The following is a 17,708-nucleotide window of genomic DNA, read 5'->3' as shown; positions in this document are numbered from 1 at the left end:
CCTAACAATATGAACTATGTAATATAATTCTTAAGAGAAAAAAGTTCATAAGTCCACCATTTAGAGATATTATTTTCATTTGCGTATATTCCCTTTCAATTTGTATTGATATGTGAACGTGTCCTTTGTTACAGTCATAGTGTACATAATACAATTCTCTATTCTTTCTTTGTTCACTTCATGTTTTACCTTTCACTTTTTGCTATGTTTTACCTAGTTTTCTATAGTTACAGTTTTCAGAGGCCAGATTGATTTTCTTGATTTGTTAAACCACAATTCACTTAGCCATTGCCTCAGTTTTGGACACTTGCTTTGCTTCTAATTTTTGCTACTGTATGTATCACAGCAATGAACATCTTTTGCCATATAGCTTTTAAAAAAATTTTCTGTTAAATAAGTGTTCTTCTAGGTGTCCTATGCCTCTTCTCTTCCTCAGACCAATGATTAGAGCAGGTAGCAGTGCCATGATAAACCCACATGCTGGAGGTCATGTTCCGTGGCTACTCACAGGGTGAAAGGGATGTTCTCACTCTCGGCCACAGTGCCATACAGAGAGATCTCGAAGGCCTGGTTGGTGTGTGTATCACTCTCAGTCCCAGAAAAATGTATCTTTACTTGGTAATGGAAGACTGTAGAGAGAAAAGCAGAACAACCTCTGATCAGTCTTTATGGAACACTACAGCCCAAATAAGCAGGCAATTCTGAACGACAGACAGTATCTTACTAACGATCAACAGGAAGTGCTCATACATGACTATAATTATGTGTGGCTTGGAAAGATTTCTTCATGTCTGTACAGTGCTCACTACTAGAAAATTCAGAATTTGAATTCTACTCCCTTGTATTAAGTGTGGTTGTAGTGGATAGGAAGAATCCAGGTGTGTCTGAATTGCTAAAGCCGACCCAGAAAGTAGTCAACTTTGATGGGGTACTAGGAAGATCAAACCAAGAGGCCAAAATTCCCATGAAGCTTTCTCTATGAACTCCACCTTTCCTTGGCTGTTTTGTCCCTTAGCATCTGGAACAAGCATATTTGGTATTTTTTACTGTCACTGTATGTGACCATGTTTCTTCATGTTTCTTGGGTATGTCTGACCTCCCTACCCTGTATGTAGGCTCCTTCAGTTCAGAGGGTCACGTGTACCTTCTATTCTCCACTGTCTAGCACACAGTCAGTAAATAATAGGCTCACAATAACACTATTTCATTAAATCACCAGTGAGGCTGTAAAGACAGCCAGTTCCTAAAGTGTTCTGTATTAGGGAGAGCCTCCAGAAGCAGGTACTTAAACTTCCACACCTCCTCCTACTCTCCCCATCTCTACTAAAAACCCTAAGTAGATGGGATGCGGGAGAGGTTAAAGGGTAGGAAAGGCAGCAGGCTTGCAACACAGCTGTAAAGGATGAAGAGAAAGAGTTTGGGTTAAATGGAGCCCTTGCAGGCATCACCACAGACCAGAGCAAGGGAAGTCTGACTGCCGAAGTGTCCCCGGAGAACACTGAGGCAGGATGCTGGGGATGAGTGAGCCCTGCCCAATTCTTCAGAAGATTATGGTGTCCTCTATACCTGACACACACTTCCTCATTCTGAAAAGTCAAGGAAACTAAGGATTCCCTCATTGCTTAGAAGGTTTCCTTGAATTACAGATGCTCCAAACCTCTGGACCACCAAATGCACCTCTAGATTCTAACAAACCACCTTAAAAATGGGTGCCTCTATCAGATATATGTTACCCTGGGAAACTGTTCTTCAATGCCATCTCTTCCCTCATACTTCCACCTGGACTCCACATAAACTAGCCTTTCTGACATTAGTCCCTCTCGCTAGATTTATCTGATTATCTCCTCTTCCTGTCTCCCTTCAATTCCTGCAGGTCTTGCTCTGAACAAGCTGCCAAGTTTGAAATTCAACTGTGAACAAATTCATGACAAAATGGGAATATCTTAGAAAGTTTGGTATAGACTTCCCTCCCAGGAATAGTTATATTTTCAAATACAGGTGGTTCTTGTCTTCACTGAAAGCAGACTTCAGGAGTTTGCAAACTTTTTCTACAAGGTGCCAGACAGTAAATATTTTAGGCTTTGTGGGACCAAATAGTCTCTGTCCCAACTACTCAGCTCTGCTGTGGAGGCATGAAAGCAGCCTTAGTCAGTACAGAAATGAATTAGTGTGGCTATATTCTAATAACACTTTATTTACAAAAGCAGGTGGTGGGTTGGATTTGGCCCATGGGCCATGGTTTGCTGACCCTGGATGAATGGTTTCAGATTAACTTGGAGCCTGGTGCTAATGCAGTGGCCCATGCTAATGGTCACAAGTACAAAGGATGGTGGGTGGCAAGCAGGGCTGCTGCATAGGGCAGTGCAGTTGTGCCCTGGGCCTTACTGGCAATGGGAATTAGGAGCTTCAGTAAGATGGATTAGTACAACTCTTTCTCTACCAACAGAAACACAAGTGAAGGATCGGAGTTTAGCAACATCGTTTTATCATCTCTGTTGCAATGGACAGAAACAGTACATGTGATGCAACAAGCATGATAAGAAAAATAGGATCAAATCAATTTTCCTATTTACAAGAGTCTCCAGCCTACCTTTGTAGGGCATCTGAGAACGAGTCTTCAGGTACATTTTGCTGCTTCTTTTGGCTCTGACTTTATTGACCTCATAGCCCAAGTTGTTGCAACGGTTCTTTCTGCAACTCAGGCAGAGCCCTTTTTCAAAGGCTTCCCTGGAATTGCACCGGTAGGCCTTACTTGGATTTTCTTCATTCAACAGAGAGTCAATGAAGAGATGAATGGAACGCTCGTGGGAGCACTTCACTAGCTGGTCCACATCTGGGGAAAAAGAGATACAAAGAACATTTCAACTCTGTGACAGTCCACAATGAGTGTTTCGTCTTGCATGTCTAGAATAGTTGAGGTGTGGTGTTAGAATAAAATGACCTCCTTGATTGTAGGTCCTATTTAAGGAGGTACTCTTGGTGGCAGCTTCTCACCTACCCCCAAGAGTGCCAAAGTTGCAAATTTATAGGGGACTTTTGATGTTTTTGCTGTCTCCATTTGTGAGTATGTTCATGAAGCTATAATAAGAGACATCCAAGATAGAAGTTGATTTCCCCCAGTTTATCACAACTTCCTCTTATACTGAAAGCATATAATACTTCTAAATGCTTCTAGAAACGTAACTCTAGAAACCACATCATAAAGGGCAGGCAAAATTGTTAAATTAGTAGTATTTTATCATAGATATTGATACTATGTATAATTGAGGGGTGTGTCACTGCTAATGATTTTTACATTAAATGAATTATAGAAATAATCAGCAATGTCATAAACGTGCAGCTATTACCATAAGCTTTATAACAATTGAAGTTAGTAACATTATGCTATAAATCCTATAATGTATGCCCAAAACACCTGAGCATATTGACTACAGGTAGGTCCCATTGTCCACAAGGTATGCAAAGGTCCCTTAAAACAAATCATAAAATTAACACAGCTAACATGGTTATTAAAGTAAATATTAAAAACTAATATTAAATTGTATTTTCTTCTTAAAACTTTGGAATATTTATTCTTAGGGAATGGTGATTTGTTTCTGATTTGTACATCTATTTAAAAGGCTGACAAAAGAAATTTGGACTAATTAACATGTCCTTTACTTTTAGTAAAATTCAAAATAACTCTATTTGTTTTGCAACTGTATTCAAAGTTTAACGTGTGGCCACATAACACTTTCAAAGGCGGGGCAGTTCTCTTTCCTAAATCTCACCATTTTTTTTACTTTTATTACTGCAAGTGCAGTAGTTTACAATATAAGTGTAGTTTACAAAATAATATAAGATGAAATGTCTGTCTGACCACAGGAAGTGCTGAGGCTCTGAGGTGGCCGTGCTAAATGTGACAGACTTCTTCAAAAACATATCTTTGCTAAATGTGTGTATTCAAACTACGTACTTGTGGAGAATGGGTAGGACACTTGGTCAGTAAGAGTTAAGGCGAAAACTTGCATTTAATTAACTTCTAAATTATATTTACCTCCAAGGCCTCTCTCTGCAATCACACGGATAGCTTCTGCAATGTTACATCCTGGTTGGAAAGTTCCTCCATTAGGATAAATGTCAACATGCCCTACTGGTTTCTGGATTCCAATACTTCGGCCAGGTGACCCTCTGGTGAATGTGTGTAAGACATCTACAAAATCTGCATCATCCGGAGAAAGGCGACCTGGGGCTTCTGCATACTCAAAGTTAGGTCCAGCTGGATCTAGGCCTTAGTGGGAAAACAAAAAGTCCTCAGAGATTTTTAAATTCCCATTAGTTTTAGTCTCCTCCAGTATCACCTTATCATTCCATTGCTCATCATTTGAATGTAAATGGCAGCCACATAGATTCTTATGAGCACCTCCTGTTCTATAGTGATTGGATTTTTAAATTACTGAGATTCATAAAAGCAGCTTAACTCCTTCTCAAATAAAATTTGAGTTTTTCAAACTAGTCATTAAATAACAATTTTCACTCAGGATGACTTGATTCCCTTTTGTATCAATAAATTATTTCTGAGCCTGGTTAGAAGACCTTTAAATAGTGCTGGGCTCTTTCTTCCTCTCTACACAGGCCAAACAACCAATTGCTATTGGCCCAGATGACAAGACTCCTTTTTCCAAATGGCCTCTAGTGTTGGTCCTTTTCCATTTTTCCCAGTATTGATGTGAGAGGTGACATAAGTGTGTGCAATAAACTATCAAAGCACAGAGCAGAGGGAGGAGGGAAATGGGTTTCTCAGAGACACCACTGGACTCTCTGTACTTAACTCTGCACCATTTCTCTTCTACTGCCATTAGACGGTAAGCTCATGAGAGCAAGCGTCTGTATTTTATCTCACTCCAGAAAAAGAGACCTCCCATGAGATAACCAAATGGCCAGGCGTACCCAGAAGACTACCACTCACATATGGTTGTTTGACAAACAGTCTGATTCTCTTTCAGAACAAGACAGGCATCTCAAGTCTTTTGTTATAAGAAAAATGGCACTGCTTTCTTACCGGTAATTCTGTTGACCTTCTTATTGGTCAGACTTCCTGCAATGCCAGCAACATGGGCTCCAAGGCTGTATCCCAAGAGATGCACATTGTCCAGAGGATAATTAAATTCATCCTTTGGAAGAAGAAAAGAAAAAGGTATTTGCTATTTTACAGTTCCTTGCAAAATATCAATGCTAAAAGAAATAAAAGTTTAATAGTATTCCCGCCAAATAAATAAATAAAATATATTGTTTTGAAAATATAGGCAATACTGAAAATTAATTCTACTTATTTTAATTTCTTGTTACAGATGAGAGGAACATATATTATAGTGTTGAGATTTTCTCTTTTCTTAATAACATATTTAAATTAGAAAGTTTTCCCATACATCTGAAATAGAAATGTATGGAAACATGAATTTCCATACATCTGAAAATATAAGTATATGTGTATATTTATATATAGATATTTGTATATATATTGAATAGATACATACATATACAAATATATATTTAACTCATTATTCTCTACTCTAAATACCCTGTATCACTTTATTCTTTAAGGTTAGCCAAGCAATGACTTAAAATCAGAAAACATTACAGGGGAAGGGACCACAGACACATTGAGTCCAGTCTCCTCATTCAACAGATGAGAAGTCTGAGGTCCAGGAAGGTGATCTGATTTGTCCAAATTCACTCTCCTGGTTAGCAAAACAGTCAAGAAAAGAGCTTTTATCTTTTAATGAGCAGCCAATAAACAGCTTATTTTTTACCTCCAAGCATCTGACTTAAATAATTTGGTCCTGTGAGAGTATTAGCTTCCTTTCAACCCCGAGATACTTTCCAAAGGTGATTTTCAGAGAATGGCCTCAGAGAGTCAGAGGGAGTAAAATTCCTGACTCTCAGCACCTCATATCCTACAGACTTTTCCTGCCATTTTTCCCTAGTTCATCTCCATCACTCCCCTAACTCTCAACAAAAATCTGGATCCTTAATCCACACTAAGGAACAAGTACTATTAATATTTTTGTCCAAGAGATTGGTATTCTAACAGGTCAAACCCTGGATAAAATTTCCATGTGCCAGCCAACTGGGAGGGAAGGATTTGGCTGAACATGACATCTTCTCTCTGCCCTGAAATAACAAGCTTTTGCCCGTCCTGCCCATTTAGTTCTTGGTCTCAGCAAATCCATTCACCATGAAAATATCAAAGGACAGGGCAGGGCAGGGCAGGACTACGCCTTAGGGGCTTTATAGCTTTATCATTCTTATCGTGATGTTTTTAGCCAGAAAATAATGCCCAGGCTTATTCTGAAGATATGAGTTGACCCAGAAAATATCTATATCTAAGTGAAAAAGAGCAACGACCGGTCGTTAATTCAGCTGTAGCCAAGAGATCTGTTTTGGACATACAAGGCTCCTTCCCCCAGTCTTACCGCCATCCAGTTGATGAACTTGGCCACATCCTGTCCCACCACCTTGGTGTACCCCGCAGACACAGGATAATGCTGCTGGGCCCGTGACAGCCAGTCCACCACGATAACGTTGGAGTCCGGTTCCCTCTTGTACAGGGCAGCCACGAGTTTGGGCACCCAACTCTCATACATTCCTGTCACCTGAAAAGGATGATACCAGCATTCTTAAAATATCCACCTCCAACTTGTTATAGACATGTCAGCCCAATACACCTACATTAAATGGACAAAAGAAACAAACCCACAGGAAGCCCATTGGCTCAGACACAAAACTCAAACCACAAGAGTATTCAGAGTCTTCTGCCTGACCCTTCTGAGGCAAATTTGTGTGCCCCAAAGAAGGACTGTGTTGAGCTCAGGAATGGCAGATTGAGGTTTACCAAAGCCTTCAATTTTAAAAGCATATTTTATAAATTCAGTAAAACTTCAATAATTTATAGTATTGAAAGGAAAGATCAATCTGAATAAGTTAAAAATTTGCAGCAGAATTACAGACGATTTTAAAAGAAATTTAGTTTAAATAATTTCAATTAGGCTAATAAGTTAATTTGGGAGATGTGAATGCCCTTTATTCTTATAAAGGGTCATCTACGTACAACATTTGATGTGATAATGAAAAAAATAGTTTTAAACATACTAATCTATTCCAACAGAAGGTAACTTTGTTTAGCAATCTCTTAATACATAAGAAAATGATTAGTTTCAGTTCAGACTTTTTCACAATTCTCTCAAATTCTTGATTATCACAGTGCAAATTAATGAGGCTTAATAATTGCATTTCCCAAATTATTAGATTGGTCTTGTTTTGGAGATAAGCAGACTGCCAACTGTAATTCTTTGCTTCTTGTTGATAAAAACCCCCAAATTCAAAATCAAAAGACTTATGCTATCAAAGAAGAGACATTGAACATCTTTGCAAAGATGCTTACTTTAAAATAATCGAAACACATTAAAAAACTGCAGATGATAAAATTCCATGCCATCCTACCAGGAGCCTGTACACAGCAACAACCTACTTTAAATCCGCAAATCTATCCACCCCTAATATTACCTGAGAGCAGATCATACTGTAGCCACAGTAGAAGTTACTTAACTATGTACCCAACAGGAAAAGATTCTGAAATCCACGTTTAAGGCAGCTTATAAGGGGAAGCTTGTAAAACCTATATTCTTCTTAGAGTAATGCCAATAGACAAAAATAAGACTCTTGAATTCCCAAACCAAGGGACTTCATTTAAAACTTTGATCTTAGATGGTGGGTTCTTTTAAATCTATGCTTCCATTTTGTTTAGTCTACTTTCTAGTCTAAAACATTAAAACATGAGCTCTCTCTTCACTCCTGACACTACCTGCACCATTTTTCTCCAAATTGTTGTGCTCTGTGGAAGGAAAAAGCAAGCCTGGGACTCAGGAGATCTTGGTTCCAATCCCAGCTCTTCCACTGTTTACTTCTGTGAACACAGGCACTGTATTAACCTTACTAGGCTACCTATAAAACAAAGGGGTCAGAATCAGATGATCCAGAAGTTTCTCTCCACCTCCAAAATTTCTTCTTGTGACCATTTTGTTTCCCAATCTACTTGCAGTGATAAAATGCCAGCTCTATAATCTATTTCCAGCATGAGGAGAAAACAAAAAACAAAAGGCACATAGGTGATGTGAGCCCATTAGGAACATGTTTAAATCTCCTTTGAACATGTCTCAGTGAGGCTGCTTCAAGCCTGGGTCTTTGGAGGAACCAGCTGGAATACCCACCCAGCAAAAAACCCTAAGGAATTGGTCCTGCCTCCCTTTCTCCTCTCTTAGAGGTTGAAGGCTGGCCACCCTTTGCAGCTGCCTTTTGAGAGAGGATGATGTCATTTCTTCAGAATGCAATGTTAATCACTCCTCCTTTCAGCCAGGGGTGAGGATCTCCAACACCACAATGAGAACCCTGGACTTAAACACAAGCAGGTGGCCAAGCTCCAGGGCAGCTGTGTCTCACTGCCTTCTGGGATGCGTCCTGTGCACACTGCATGCTAAGCATTCTTTCAGGTTCGTCAAAGCTGCAGAACAAAGCTGCAGAACCTCCTCACTTCCCCTAGTCCTACGCCCTTGAGTCGCTGAGCAGCTTACCTCAGATACGGCAGGAAAATCTCATTTGCTCTCAGCCCCTATTTTAAGTTTTTCTGTACTATCAGTGTTTCTAAATTAGGTAATCTGTCAAAGGGCAAGGAACCCAACGTACTCCTACGGTGACTAATACTTTTAGTAACTGCCTAACAACCAATCTAATTCTATCTTTTTTTAATTTAACATAAGACACTGTTATAAGTAACCCCAACAAAGGGGTGGAAAACAAGCACCCACCTTCTTCAATTCTGAAAAGGTATTATTTCCTAATTTTTTCTTCTGTGCTTCCTTAAATCAGTACCAATTTTTAAAAGCTTTGATTCTCAGGCATACAGCTGAACTTGAAGCTTTCCTTGCCACCTGCCCCAGGTGGTCCCACTGAACCAGCCAGGGAGTTGACTGAACTGGCTGAGATCGGTTATCCAGCACGGCTGGATGAGTTATTGCACAGACCGACCAGCTCTGTACGATGAAACTCAGTCCCACAGCCAGTGGCCCAGCCTCTGAGCCCAGGCACTCAAAAAAGTCAGGACATATGATGTGAAGAATGTAAGTGGGCTTATTGGGCAGTAGGGCTAAGGATAGAAATTGGTGCTATCTACTGATACTAGGTGAGTCGTGTCATCTTAATGTGAGAAGGAAATGTTTTTCAAATATTCTTAAATTATAAAATTCTCTCAGGGATAAGATTGAGATGCCTGAGATATTCAATTTATTGCTGTCATATAAATGTTTATTAAGCTTAAACTTTTTTGAAAAGTATTAACAGCCAAGACTACATACAACTAAAATGTTTCTAAAATCACCAAAGATATGTTTTCCTATTTAAACCTCTTAAAATATAAAAAGATCTATGTTAGGAATTTGAATATGTAATTTTATCATAAGATATGTAATTTACTGTGTTACCTCTAGTAAACAGATGTATTTTATTAAAATAAACATCCCTGTGAATTCTGTTACTAGTTGCCTTCATCTCTATAAAAGTTATAGCAATTGTCCTTCACTGTCAATGACAAAGGCACTTATGTAGGAAAAGAAATCAGGACTGATTCTCATAAGAATTTAGTGTCGATTACCTTATTCACAAGCTCTGACACAATGGAAAGATAATATCTCTTTAACCATCAATTTTATATAAGTCCTTTTTAATAAACAGTAACATCTGCTCACTAAGGAATGAAATATTGAAAACAAGCTAAAGTAGTTAAGTAAGAACTATACCATATAAAGTGACTAATTAGCATATTTATTCATATTCTTATCATGTCGCTGACAGTTCCCTGGCTAACCCTCTTTCATCTCAAGTAAAGCTCCCAAAAGTTTACAATTGGAGAATATTGAAAGCGGAGGGACGTCTAGTCTAATCTCATTGTTTTACAGATCAGTAAACTGAGGCCCAGGGATGAGAGGTACCTGGATCCACATCACAGAGCTGGAGAATGGCAAAGCAGAACCAGAACCAGCACCTCCTCCCTCCACTCCAGCCCTCTCCTCCCCCTTACAGGTTATCTTCCTTAGGAAAGGAGTTTGGCGATGTGCTGGATGAATCAGGATCATGCCAGTTTTCCATTGTCTCCTCTAAATGGTAACCTATATTCTTCTCTATACTTGAGCAAAGGCCCAGGGGAATGGCTGGTTTGAGGTCACAGCTAGGTACCGTGGTAAAATGAAGGCTGGCACTGTCCAGAGGAAGTATCCATGAACGTTTGGCTTTAGATTCCTCAATCCCCACCCCGAGCCAGAATTGTCTTTACTCAAGTTTAAAGCAAAGCCATCACTGTGTTCCCATCACTGGGCTTCCAACAACTGGGGCAAGCCAATCAGAATGCTTGGTTCATGCCACTCAGCTCCTTCCTATGGAGCCTTTCTTACCGTCCAGCCATGGAGCACCATAAAGGTTTTGCTGCTGTGGTTAAAGTTACAGTTAGCCACAGATTCTGTCACTCCAGGAATGAGGTGGCAAGTGTCCTCAGCTGTGTCTTCGGGGGTCCTGAGAGCAAATTTACTTTCGATGTCTATAAAATCTTTTCCTCCTGTAATTCCTGAAAAGGAAAAATTGGATAAGAGGTTAATTAGAGGGTTGTTTTACTTGCTGGACTGATATGTTTTAGATTCACAAGCAAATACCACCAATGCTATTTTTGTTTCTAAAGTTAAAAAAAAACCCAAAAAACTGAATGTGGATTGAAAGAGAATGACTGATCCTCCAGTGGTGCTCAAAGTTGACAGAGACAGCCTTAAAATAACTGAGTTAAGTAATATTGACCTCTCCTGTGTTCCATCCTTTTCTTCAGCTCTTTTTCAGTCAAGGGGTGTATGTGTGTGTGGGGTGTATACAGTTTCAAGTAAGAGAACTGCTATTTGGGAATTCCTTAATTAATCTTCTCTCAAAATATGAATTTAAGTGAGTTAGCCAAGGTTATGCTGCCAATAGTGGGAGAGAGAGTAGGGACCAGAACCCAGGTCTCTTGGTTGTAGTTCTTCTAGAGAACACTGGCTCAGGGCACTTGTGTTGTATAATTCCACTTACTTCATATATGATTTCACCGTCTTTAAATCTCTGATTACATCAAAAGATTGTCTTCCCACAAAATATGATACAATAAGGTTTGTTTGAAGGAAGGTTGTTTCCTTTTCACTAACATTACTTTTTTTAATTTTAGCAAGAAGAAAAGTTGGAAGCATGGGGAAGTCTTTGTATGGAATCATTCCCACCAGCATGGCAAGATGCATCACTTTAAAATGTTTTTAAAAATCCTTTAACAGGTTGTTCAGAAATATCTGTGCTATGTGTGAGTTATGGTTAATTCTTCCCCCCAGTATTTCTTTTCTCAATTTTGTCTTTACAGTCTTCCACACAAACTCCTTGCCTAAAGTACTATAGCAAAGGTGGTTTCGGAAAGAATCCACTTTGGTTCTTCATAGTTAATCCCAAAGTGAGTCAGGAGAGAAAGAGAACGTTGGCCTATTTTTTGACTCTCTGGACAATACTTCTAAATGTTGATAAATCTTCACATGGTATTTGTAGGTAGTACATATAATATCACAGTGAACACTTTAAGTAAATTGTATTGCAAATAAAATCAAACTCTTTTATAAAGCAAGCACACCAAAGGGAAGTTATATTAGGAAGTTATCTAATTTCTGGTCAAGTAAAAAAGAAGTCAAAAAACCTATCCATTCACTACAAGAAGGTAGTAACTTACAGATTTTAGATTTGGCTTTTTTTTTTTTTTTTTTTTTTTTTTTGCTATACGCGGGCCTCTCACTGTTGTGGCCTCTCCCGTTGCAGAGCACAGGCTCCAGATGCGCAGGCCCAGCGGCCATGGCTCACGGGCCCAGCCGCTCCGCGGCATGTGGGATCCTCCCAGACCGGGGCACGAACCCATATCCCCTGCATTGGCAGGCGTAGATTTGGCTATTTAAACATTTCAAAAGATAAATAACTAAGGTTGCTTAGAAATACTTCTAATTTCTTAATCTAAACCTTCTTCCTTTTCACAAAAGTTGAAAATCCTTAATTTCAAATAACATTGCAAAAGTCAGACCAAAAATTAAAATAAGAATGATATGGTACAGTGAAAGTACAGGCATATGAATCAAACTTATCCTATAATTTTCTGAGGACTGACCAGCATTCTCCTTTTTAATTATTTCCCAAAATTCCTTAAACAATAATGTGGTTGCTTGCAAGAGATTCATTATATGCAACAAGTTGATCTCTCTCTCTCTCTCTCTCTCTCTCTCACACACACACACACACACACACACACACACACCCCTCTAGCACCTAAACATTCTAAGATTTATTCAAATAAAAGACTGTGATAGACTATTGATATTTAAAGCTTTTTTTTTCATTTCCATATAGTAAAATTTCACTTGAAATCCATTCATCAATCAAGAATATTCTCTGCCTCTCAACTCATTTGAAGATGTGGGTCTTCCTTTTCCTTCCTAACCAGAAAGCACTCCGGTGGCCTAATAATTTATCTGATGGTCGAAAAAAATTATAGATTTTTAATCTGATTCCACTTTCAGATTCTGCCCAAGATGTTCTTTTACTGTTAGAAAGTGCTTTAGAAAATTGAAAACTAAATTAACTTTACCCTCTATATATTTGCTCTATATCAAATAACTCATGTTTCCTCTCATAACAGTCTTATTTTAACATGTTCGATCAGCAAGCTTTTTAAAGCAGAAATACTCTGAACAATCTGGCAGACAGATCTTGCCCACTACCTATTTGCCAAACTGATATTTAAGATTATTGCCTTGCATAACTCCAGAGGATACCAGTCACTTTTATTCTATTTTTTCCTAGAATTGTGCAACACGGTGTCTCTGGTGTTGCTGGTGGTTTCGAAATGACTAAGAATATTCTTTGAAATTGTTAAGGCAGGATTCCAGTTTCCCACAAGCAACCTTTTCTGTTGGGTACATCGCTTGTAAAGGAAAATGATAGGAAATTCATACATTCTCAAGCAAATTTGTATTTGGAAACTTTTGTTTCACTTTTCATGGAATTTTTTTTTCATTTTAAGTTACGGAAAACATAAGGAAGCCTTTGACAAGAAAATAATACCACTCTATATGCCACGTGATGTTTTCAATTCTGTGTTTGTTCTTTATATGAAATCATAAATGTTACTGGTGTTTAGTCAGTCTTTCCCTCTCTTTGGCGTTCTGACAGGTATTTCCACACTACTGGTGTTTCCAACCCCTCAAGGATGTCTTGGCATCTAAAGATGAGTGTGCTTTCCAAACATCCACCAGCCCTCACACAACTGACTTAGGCCAGGAAGAGTTAGGGAGAAGGATGGACCCTGATTTATGGGTCATCCATTCATTATGGGTCATTATGAGTATGTTTAGTTGACTTAATATATACACTGGGATTGCTCCTGGCTGGCAGATGAACTGAGTTGGCTCAACTGCTGCTAAAAAAATTATTGTTTTTCGTACATGGAAATGATATTAGGGACTCTGCCCTTAGCCCTTTAAGGGGAGAAGAACCTTTCACCAGATCCCCTTAGAAATTAAAGCCGCCTTAGAATAGTGTGTGTCAGGGGGGAGGTGCATAGGTTTAATCGTTTATAAGGGCCCCTATTCTGAATTTGGCTTATCATATCAGTAACATCACACCATCAGACCTGTCCTTATCAAGCACTAAGGGGAAAGATTTTGGGGCACCAGGAAAGTTACATGTTAATGCATTTCTTGACTATATCATCTTTATTCCTAAATTCCTAAATAGATAGCTAAAAATCTATGTGTATAAACAAAGACAAGGAGCTATCTTAATATGCATAATAGCTCACAGGAATGAAATTAGGCTGAGAAGTCAAAGCACTTTAAAGGTACATTTATAGAGGGTACATTATAGGAGGAGCCCTGAGCATCCCAGGAAAGAGACTCTAAAGGCAGTTCACAGTTATCAGATAAATAAGATTAACAATTATATGAAGACATGAGATACAAGAGCTCAATTATAATGCAATTCTCTTAGAAGTTTCTACTTCCTTTCTCTCTTTTTCTTTCCTCTCTCTCTCTCACACACAAACACACACTCCTAAAGAACTTCATCAGTAATTCACCTCCTCTCTGAGGCTGATGCTCACAGTTATTGACTCAGCTTCTGTAGAATGCCAAAAAACAAGTGAAAAAAAAAAAAAAAACCCAATAGGCGGGGGGTGGGTGGGGGGAATCAGTGCTGTTATCTGAGTGAATTAATTGAGGTTTTCAGATATTCCAATGTAGACAGTGTGCTTGACTTACCTAACAAGCTGATTTACTTTTCATTTTTATAGAAAAAAAGGGTTTGCTAAAACAGTGGCCGTAAAATGTGCAGCCCAATTTCTCTTCCCAGAATAAAGCCAAAAAGGAGGGCTGAGCTAAAAATACACTGCCTGAAAGAAAGTGAAAATTTCCCATTGTCAGTCTTCCCCAGTGGCTGACTCCCACCTTTCTGTACAGCTATTAATCAATCACTCTCTTGCTGATCTCTGCTCCCCTTGCAGGTGGTACCTGCTACTTTGCTGTCATCACCCAACATGTTTAACTCAGAGGTTAGCCTAGAAATTCACTATGGCCAGTCAAATAGAACTGCAGCTACTGAGCTCTTCAAATTTCCTAATGGGGCCACGCAGAGACTGTGGTGCCTCCAAGAGCAAAGAGCTGAGGGCAGTGCCTGTATCCTCATATTTTTCCTAGAAATCGAGAATGAATAAGTAAAGTCAGAGCCCAGAGGGGGTGCTGCTTGCCATTCCCTCACACTTGTACCTTTCTACTCTGAATTTCTTACATTCCTACCTAAATTCATTTGGAGGATAAAGGGGGCAGAAATTTGCTGTATTGGAAGAGGCACAATATAAAGGCGGGGGTGGGGGAGTGGGGCAGTAGAGTGAGTGGGAGGGAAGGATGAGAAGGATTAATTTCAAGTCCACTTCAAAATGCTTCCTCCCTTACAAAGCATTTACAGCCATGAAAAGCATGTGCTGATTAAAATCCAATTTAATTCATTAATCACTTGTATCCATTTACATCAAAGAGTAAAGAGTTAGAGGGGTCTAAGAGACCTTTTTTTAGAATTTTTTATTTGAGTATAATTGCTTTACACTGTTGTGTTAGTTTCTGCTGTACAGCAAAGTCAATCAGTTATATGTATACATATACCCCCTTTTTTAGATTTCTCTTCCATCTAGGTCACCACAGAGCATTGAGCAGACTTCCTTGTGCTATACAGTAGGTTCTCATCGGTTATCTATTTTATACATAGTTGTGTATGTATGTCAGTCCCAAGCTCCCAATTCATCCCATCCCCCCTTCCCCCCTTGGTATCCATAAGTTTGTTCTCTACATCTGGAGGGATCTAAGAGAATTTTGAGTCTGATCCAAACTCCTCATTTTAGAGTTGAGGAAGCAAAACTCAGAGAGGTGACCACTGACTAGCCCAGGAATTTAGGGTCCTGAATCTCTCAGGGAGTCTCGAAAAAAACTCAGTCTGTGGATGACACTTATTTGTGTGTGTTTTTTAGTCTAAGTAACATTACTCTGTAGTGTACTTTCCGAAATAAGAATTTGGAGCTTGTTCCAACCATTTTCTTGGACCGTGTAAAACACTATCCAGCGGCACATGCTACTTCATAAGATGTTTAAGACTTTCTAATTGAACCTCCATTGTTCCCAAACTGATCTGACATTAAAGATACTTCTCTTATCAGCTTTGATGGAATCTACTTTCTTTTATTAATCTATCAAAAATGTTATTTCACAACTTAGTGCTGAAATAAAACAAGCGTTTAGCAGCAAAGTCAGAGACAAACTCGACTACAACTTGAACCACTGCAGACCGCCTCGCCTGAAAGCACAACCAAAGGACACCGCCCTAACTGCAAGTCCACGAAGGAAGAAAAAAGAAAATGTTGCCTCCTTTCATGACTTGCTTCAGTTGCCTTTTCAGTTGCTGCTGTGTGTTAACTGAACCAAGGTTCAAGTTACACAGGCTGCCTCTACTGTGGCAGGTCTCTGGCTGGGCGCACATCTTCCCTGCAATAAAGAAATGCACATCCGGCCTCGAAGCCTCAACCCTGGGGAGAGAGGTAACTGGGGTTCAGCCAGTGGCCTCCCGGCGGCGCCCAAGAAACCCCAAGTGCTCGCGACCGCACCTCGGGGCAGGGCGCCCGGAGCCGAGCTCAGCTCGCAGGACAGTAAGTGTAGCCAAGTGCAAGCCTGGCAACCCCCAAGCCAGCGGCCACAGACTGCTGGTCGCTCTGCCACGTTTTTCAGGAGGGTCAACCCTTCGCTAAGTTTTCTGGCCGCTAAGAAAAGCCGAGCGTACAAGAGACGAAGCTAAACAGCTTCCCCGGCGCCCCATCACTTGCAGGACGCTGCGTCCCCAGGACTCCGCGTCCCGCGTCCTCTCCCACCTCCACGTGCAGAGCAAGAATGTCCTGTACTCCTAAGTGGCGGTCAACCCCACCCCCACCCCACCCGCGGCCACGGGCCAGCTTCTCCAGGAGAAGGGGCCACTTTCTAACCGCGCTCTCAATGACAGGGACTGAGCCGCGGCCAAGGCCAAGCCAGGGTCACCTTGGCTCCCTTGCCTTTCATTCCAGGGCCCCGCCGAGCGAAAAGGTTGCTGCGGGTCACCGCCATCTGAGCCCTTTCTCCCGCCCCCCTGGTCCCGCCCCTCACACTCTCCCCCCGCTCCCTTCCCTGCTAAGCCCAGGCGGCCGGGAACTCAGCCTCAGCCAGAGTGCACGGGACAGCGCGGGAACGCGGGAAAGAGAGAAAGAAGTGGGAGCCGCCCCAGAGAGATAGGAGGAAAAATTCCCTCCGTGGCCCTTCCAGATCCTTCCTGGGGCAAGCGCTCGGGTTAGGAGAGTCCTCGGCGCGCATCGCAACCCCTTCCCACTTCCTCCTTCCCATCTTCACAACGTGTGCAAGTGGCCGCTGAGCAGATTCTGCAAGTGGAGGGGAGTCTGCGCGCAAAACTTACTGTTGGCGGTGGCCACCCCTCCGCGGGAGACGGTCAGACTCTGAAGCCACACGCTCAGAGCCAGCAGAAGCAGGGCTTTGCTCTCCATCTCGGGGCGAGCCCCTCTGGGGGAGTTACAGGGCACCCGGCTGGAGCGGGGACAGACGGATGGACGGGCTGAGCCTGAGGCGGGAACAGGCTGGAGCAGCGGGGTCTGGCGCAGGGCAAGTCACCCTTTAAAGAGAAGGCAGGGCAGCTAGAAGTGGCAGGTTTCCTCGGAGGAGGAGGAGGAAAAGGAGGAGGAGAAATTGAGTCTGGCACTGTTTCCACTCCACGGCTGCTTATGTGATTGGAAATATGCAAATAAACCTCATCACCTATTGGCTATAAAATCATAAGCTGGGGGGAGGGTCCTAAATTCACTTCCAAATATTTGAGCAAATTGTAATGAGGATCAACCCTTCCAGCAAGAAGAGGGGGAAAGGGCAGAAAGGAAATTTTACTTTCTCTATGAGGCCTATTTGCTTTTCCTAAGGGGTCTGGCTGTCCTGGGTGCCCGGCACAAGCACCAAACACAGGTTTATGTGAAATACTCTGGAATCACCAGTTTTCCAAGGAAA

The 17,708-nt window shown here is 40.9% G+C and overlaps 1 protein-coding gene across 2 annotated transcripts in view; it reads right to left on the bottom strand.

Annotated features, from left to right (window-relative positions):
• LPL (lipoprotein lipase) overlaps positions 1-17,382 on the bottom strand; it is a gene marked incomplete at its 3' end in the record, with an annotated part of 29,785 nt that extends 12,403 nt beyond the window's left edge. For both annotated transcript variants that reach the window (XM_082629226.1, XM_082629225.1), the window contains exons 1-7: positions 17,110-17,382; positions 10,482-10,651; positions 6,456-6,635; positions 5,042-5,153; positions 4,037-4,270; positions 2,591-2,833; positions 509-629 (exon numbers count right to left, since the gene is read on the bottom strand). In XM_082629226.1, coding sequence (XP_082485352.1) covers positions 509-629; positions 2,591-2,833; positions 4,037-4,270; positions 5,042-5,153; positions 6,456-6,635; positions 10,482-10,651; positions 17,110-17,197 — 1,148 coding nt within the window. In that variant the 5' untranslated portion in view covers positions 17,198-17,382. The remainder of the gene's footprint in view (positions 1-508; positions 630-2,590; positions 2,834-4,036; positions 4,271-5,041; positions 5,154-6,455; positions 6,636-10,481; positions 10,652-17,109) is intronic.
• Positions 17,383-17,708: the final 326 nt, after the last annotated feature.

Source organism: Mesoplodon mirus, assembly GCF_964341445.2.
Source record: "Mesoplodon mirus genome assembly, chromosome: 1".
Classification (NCBI taxonomy): Eukaryota; Metazoa; Chordata; class Mammalia; order Artiodactyla; family Ziphiidae; genus Mesoplodon; species Mesoplodon mirus.
The sequence above is the reverse complement of the archived record's forward strand: the minus strand, read 5'-3'. Positions and strand labels throughout refer to the sequence as shown.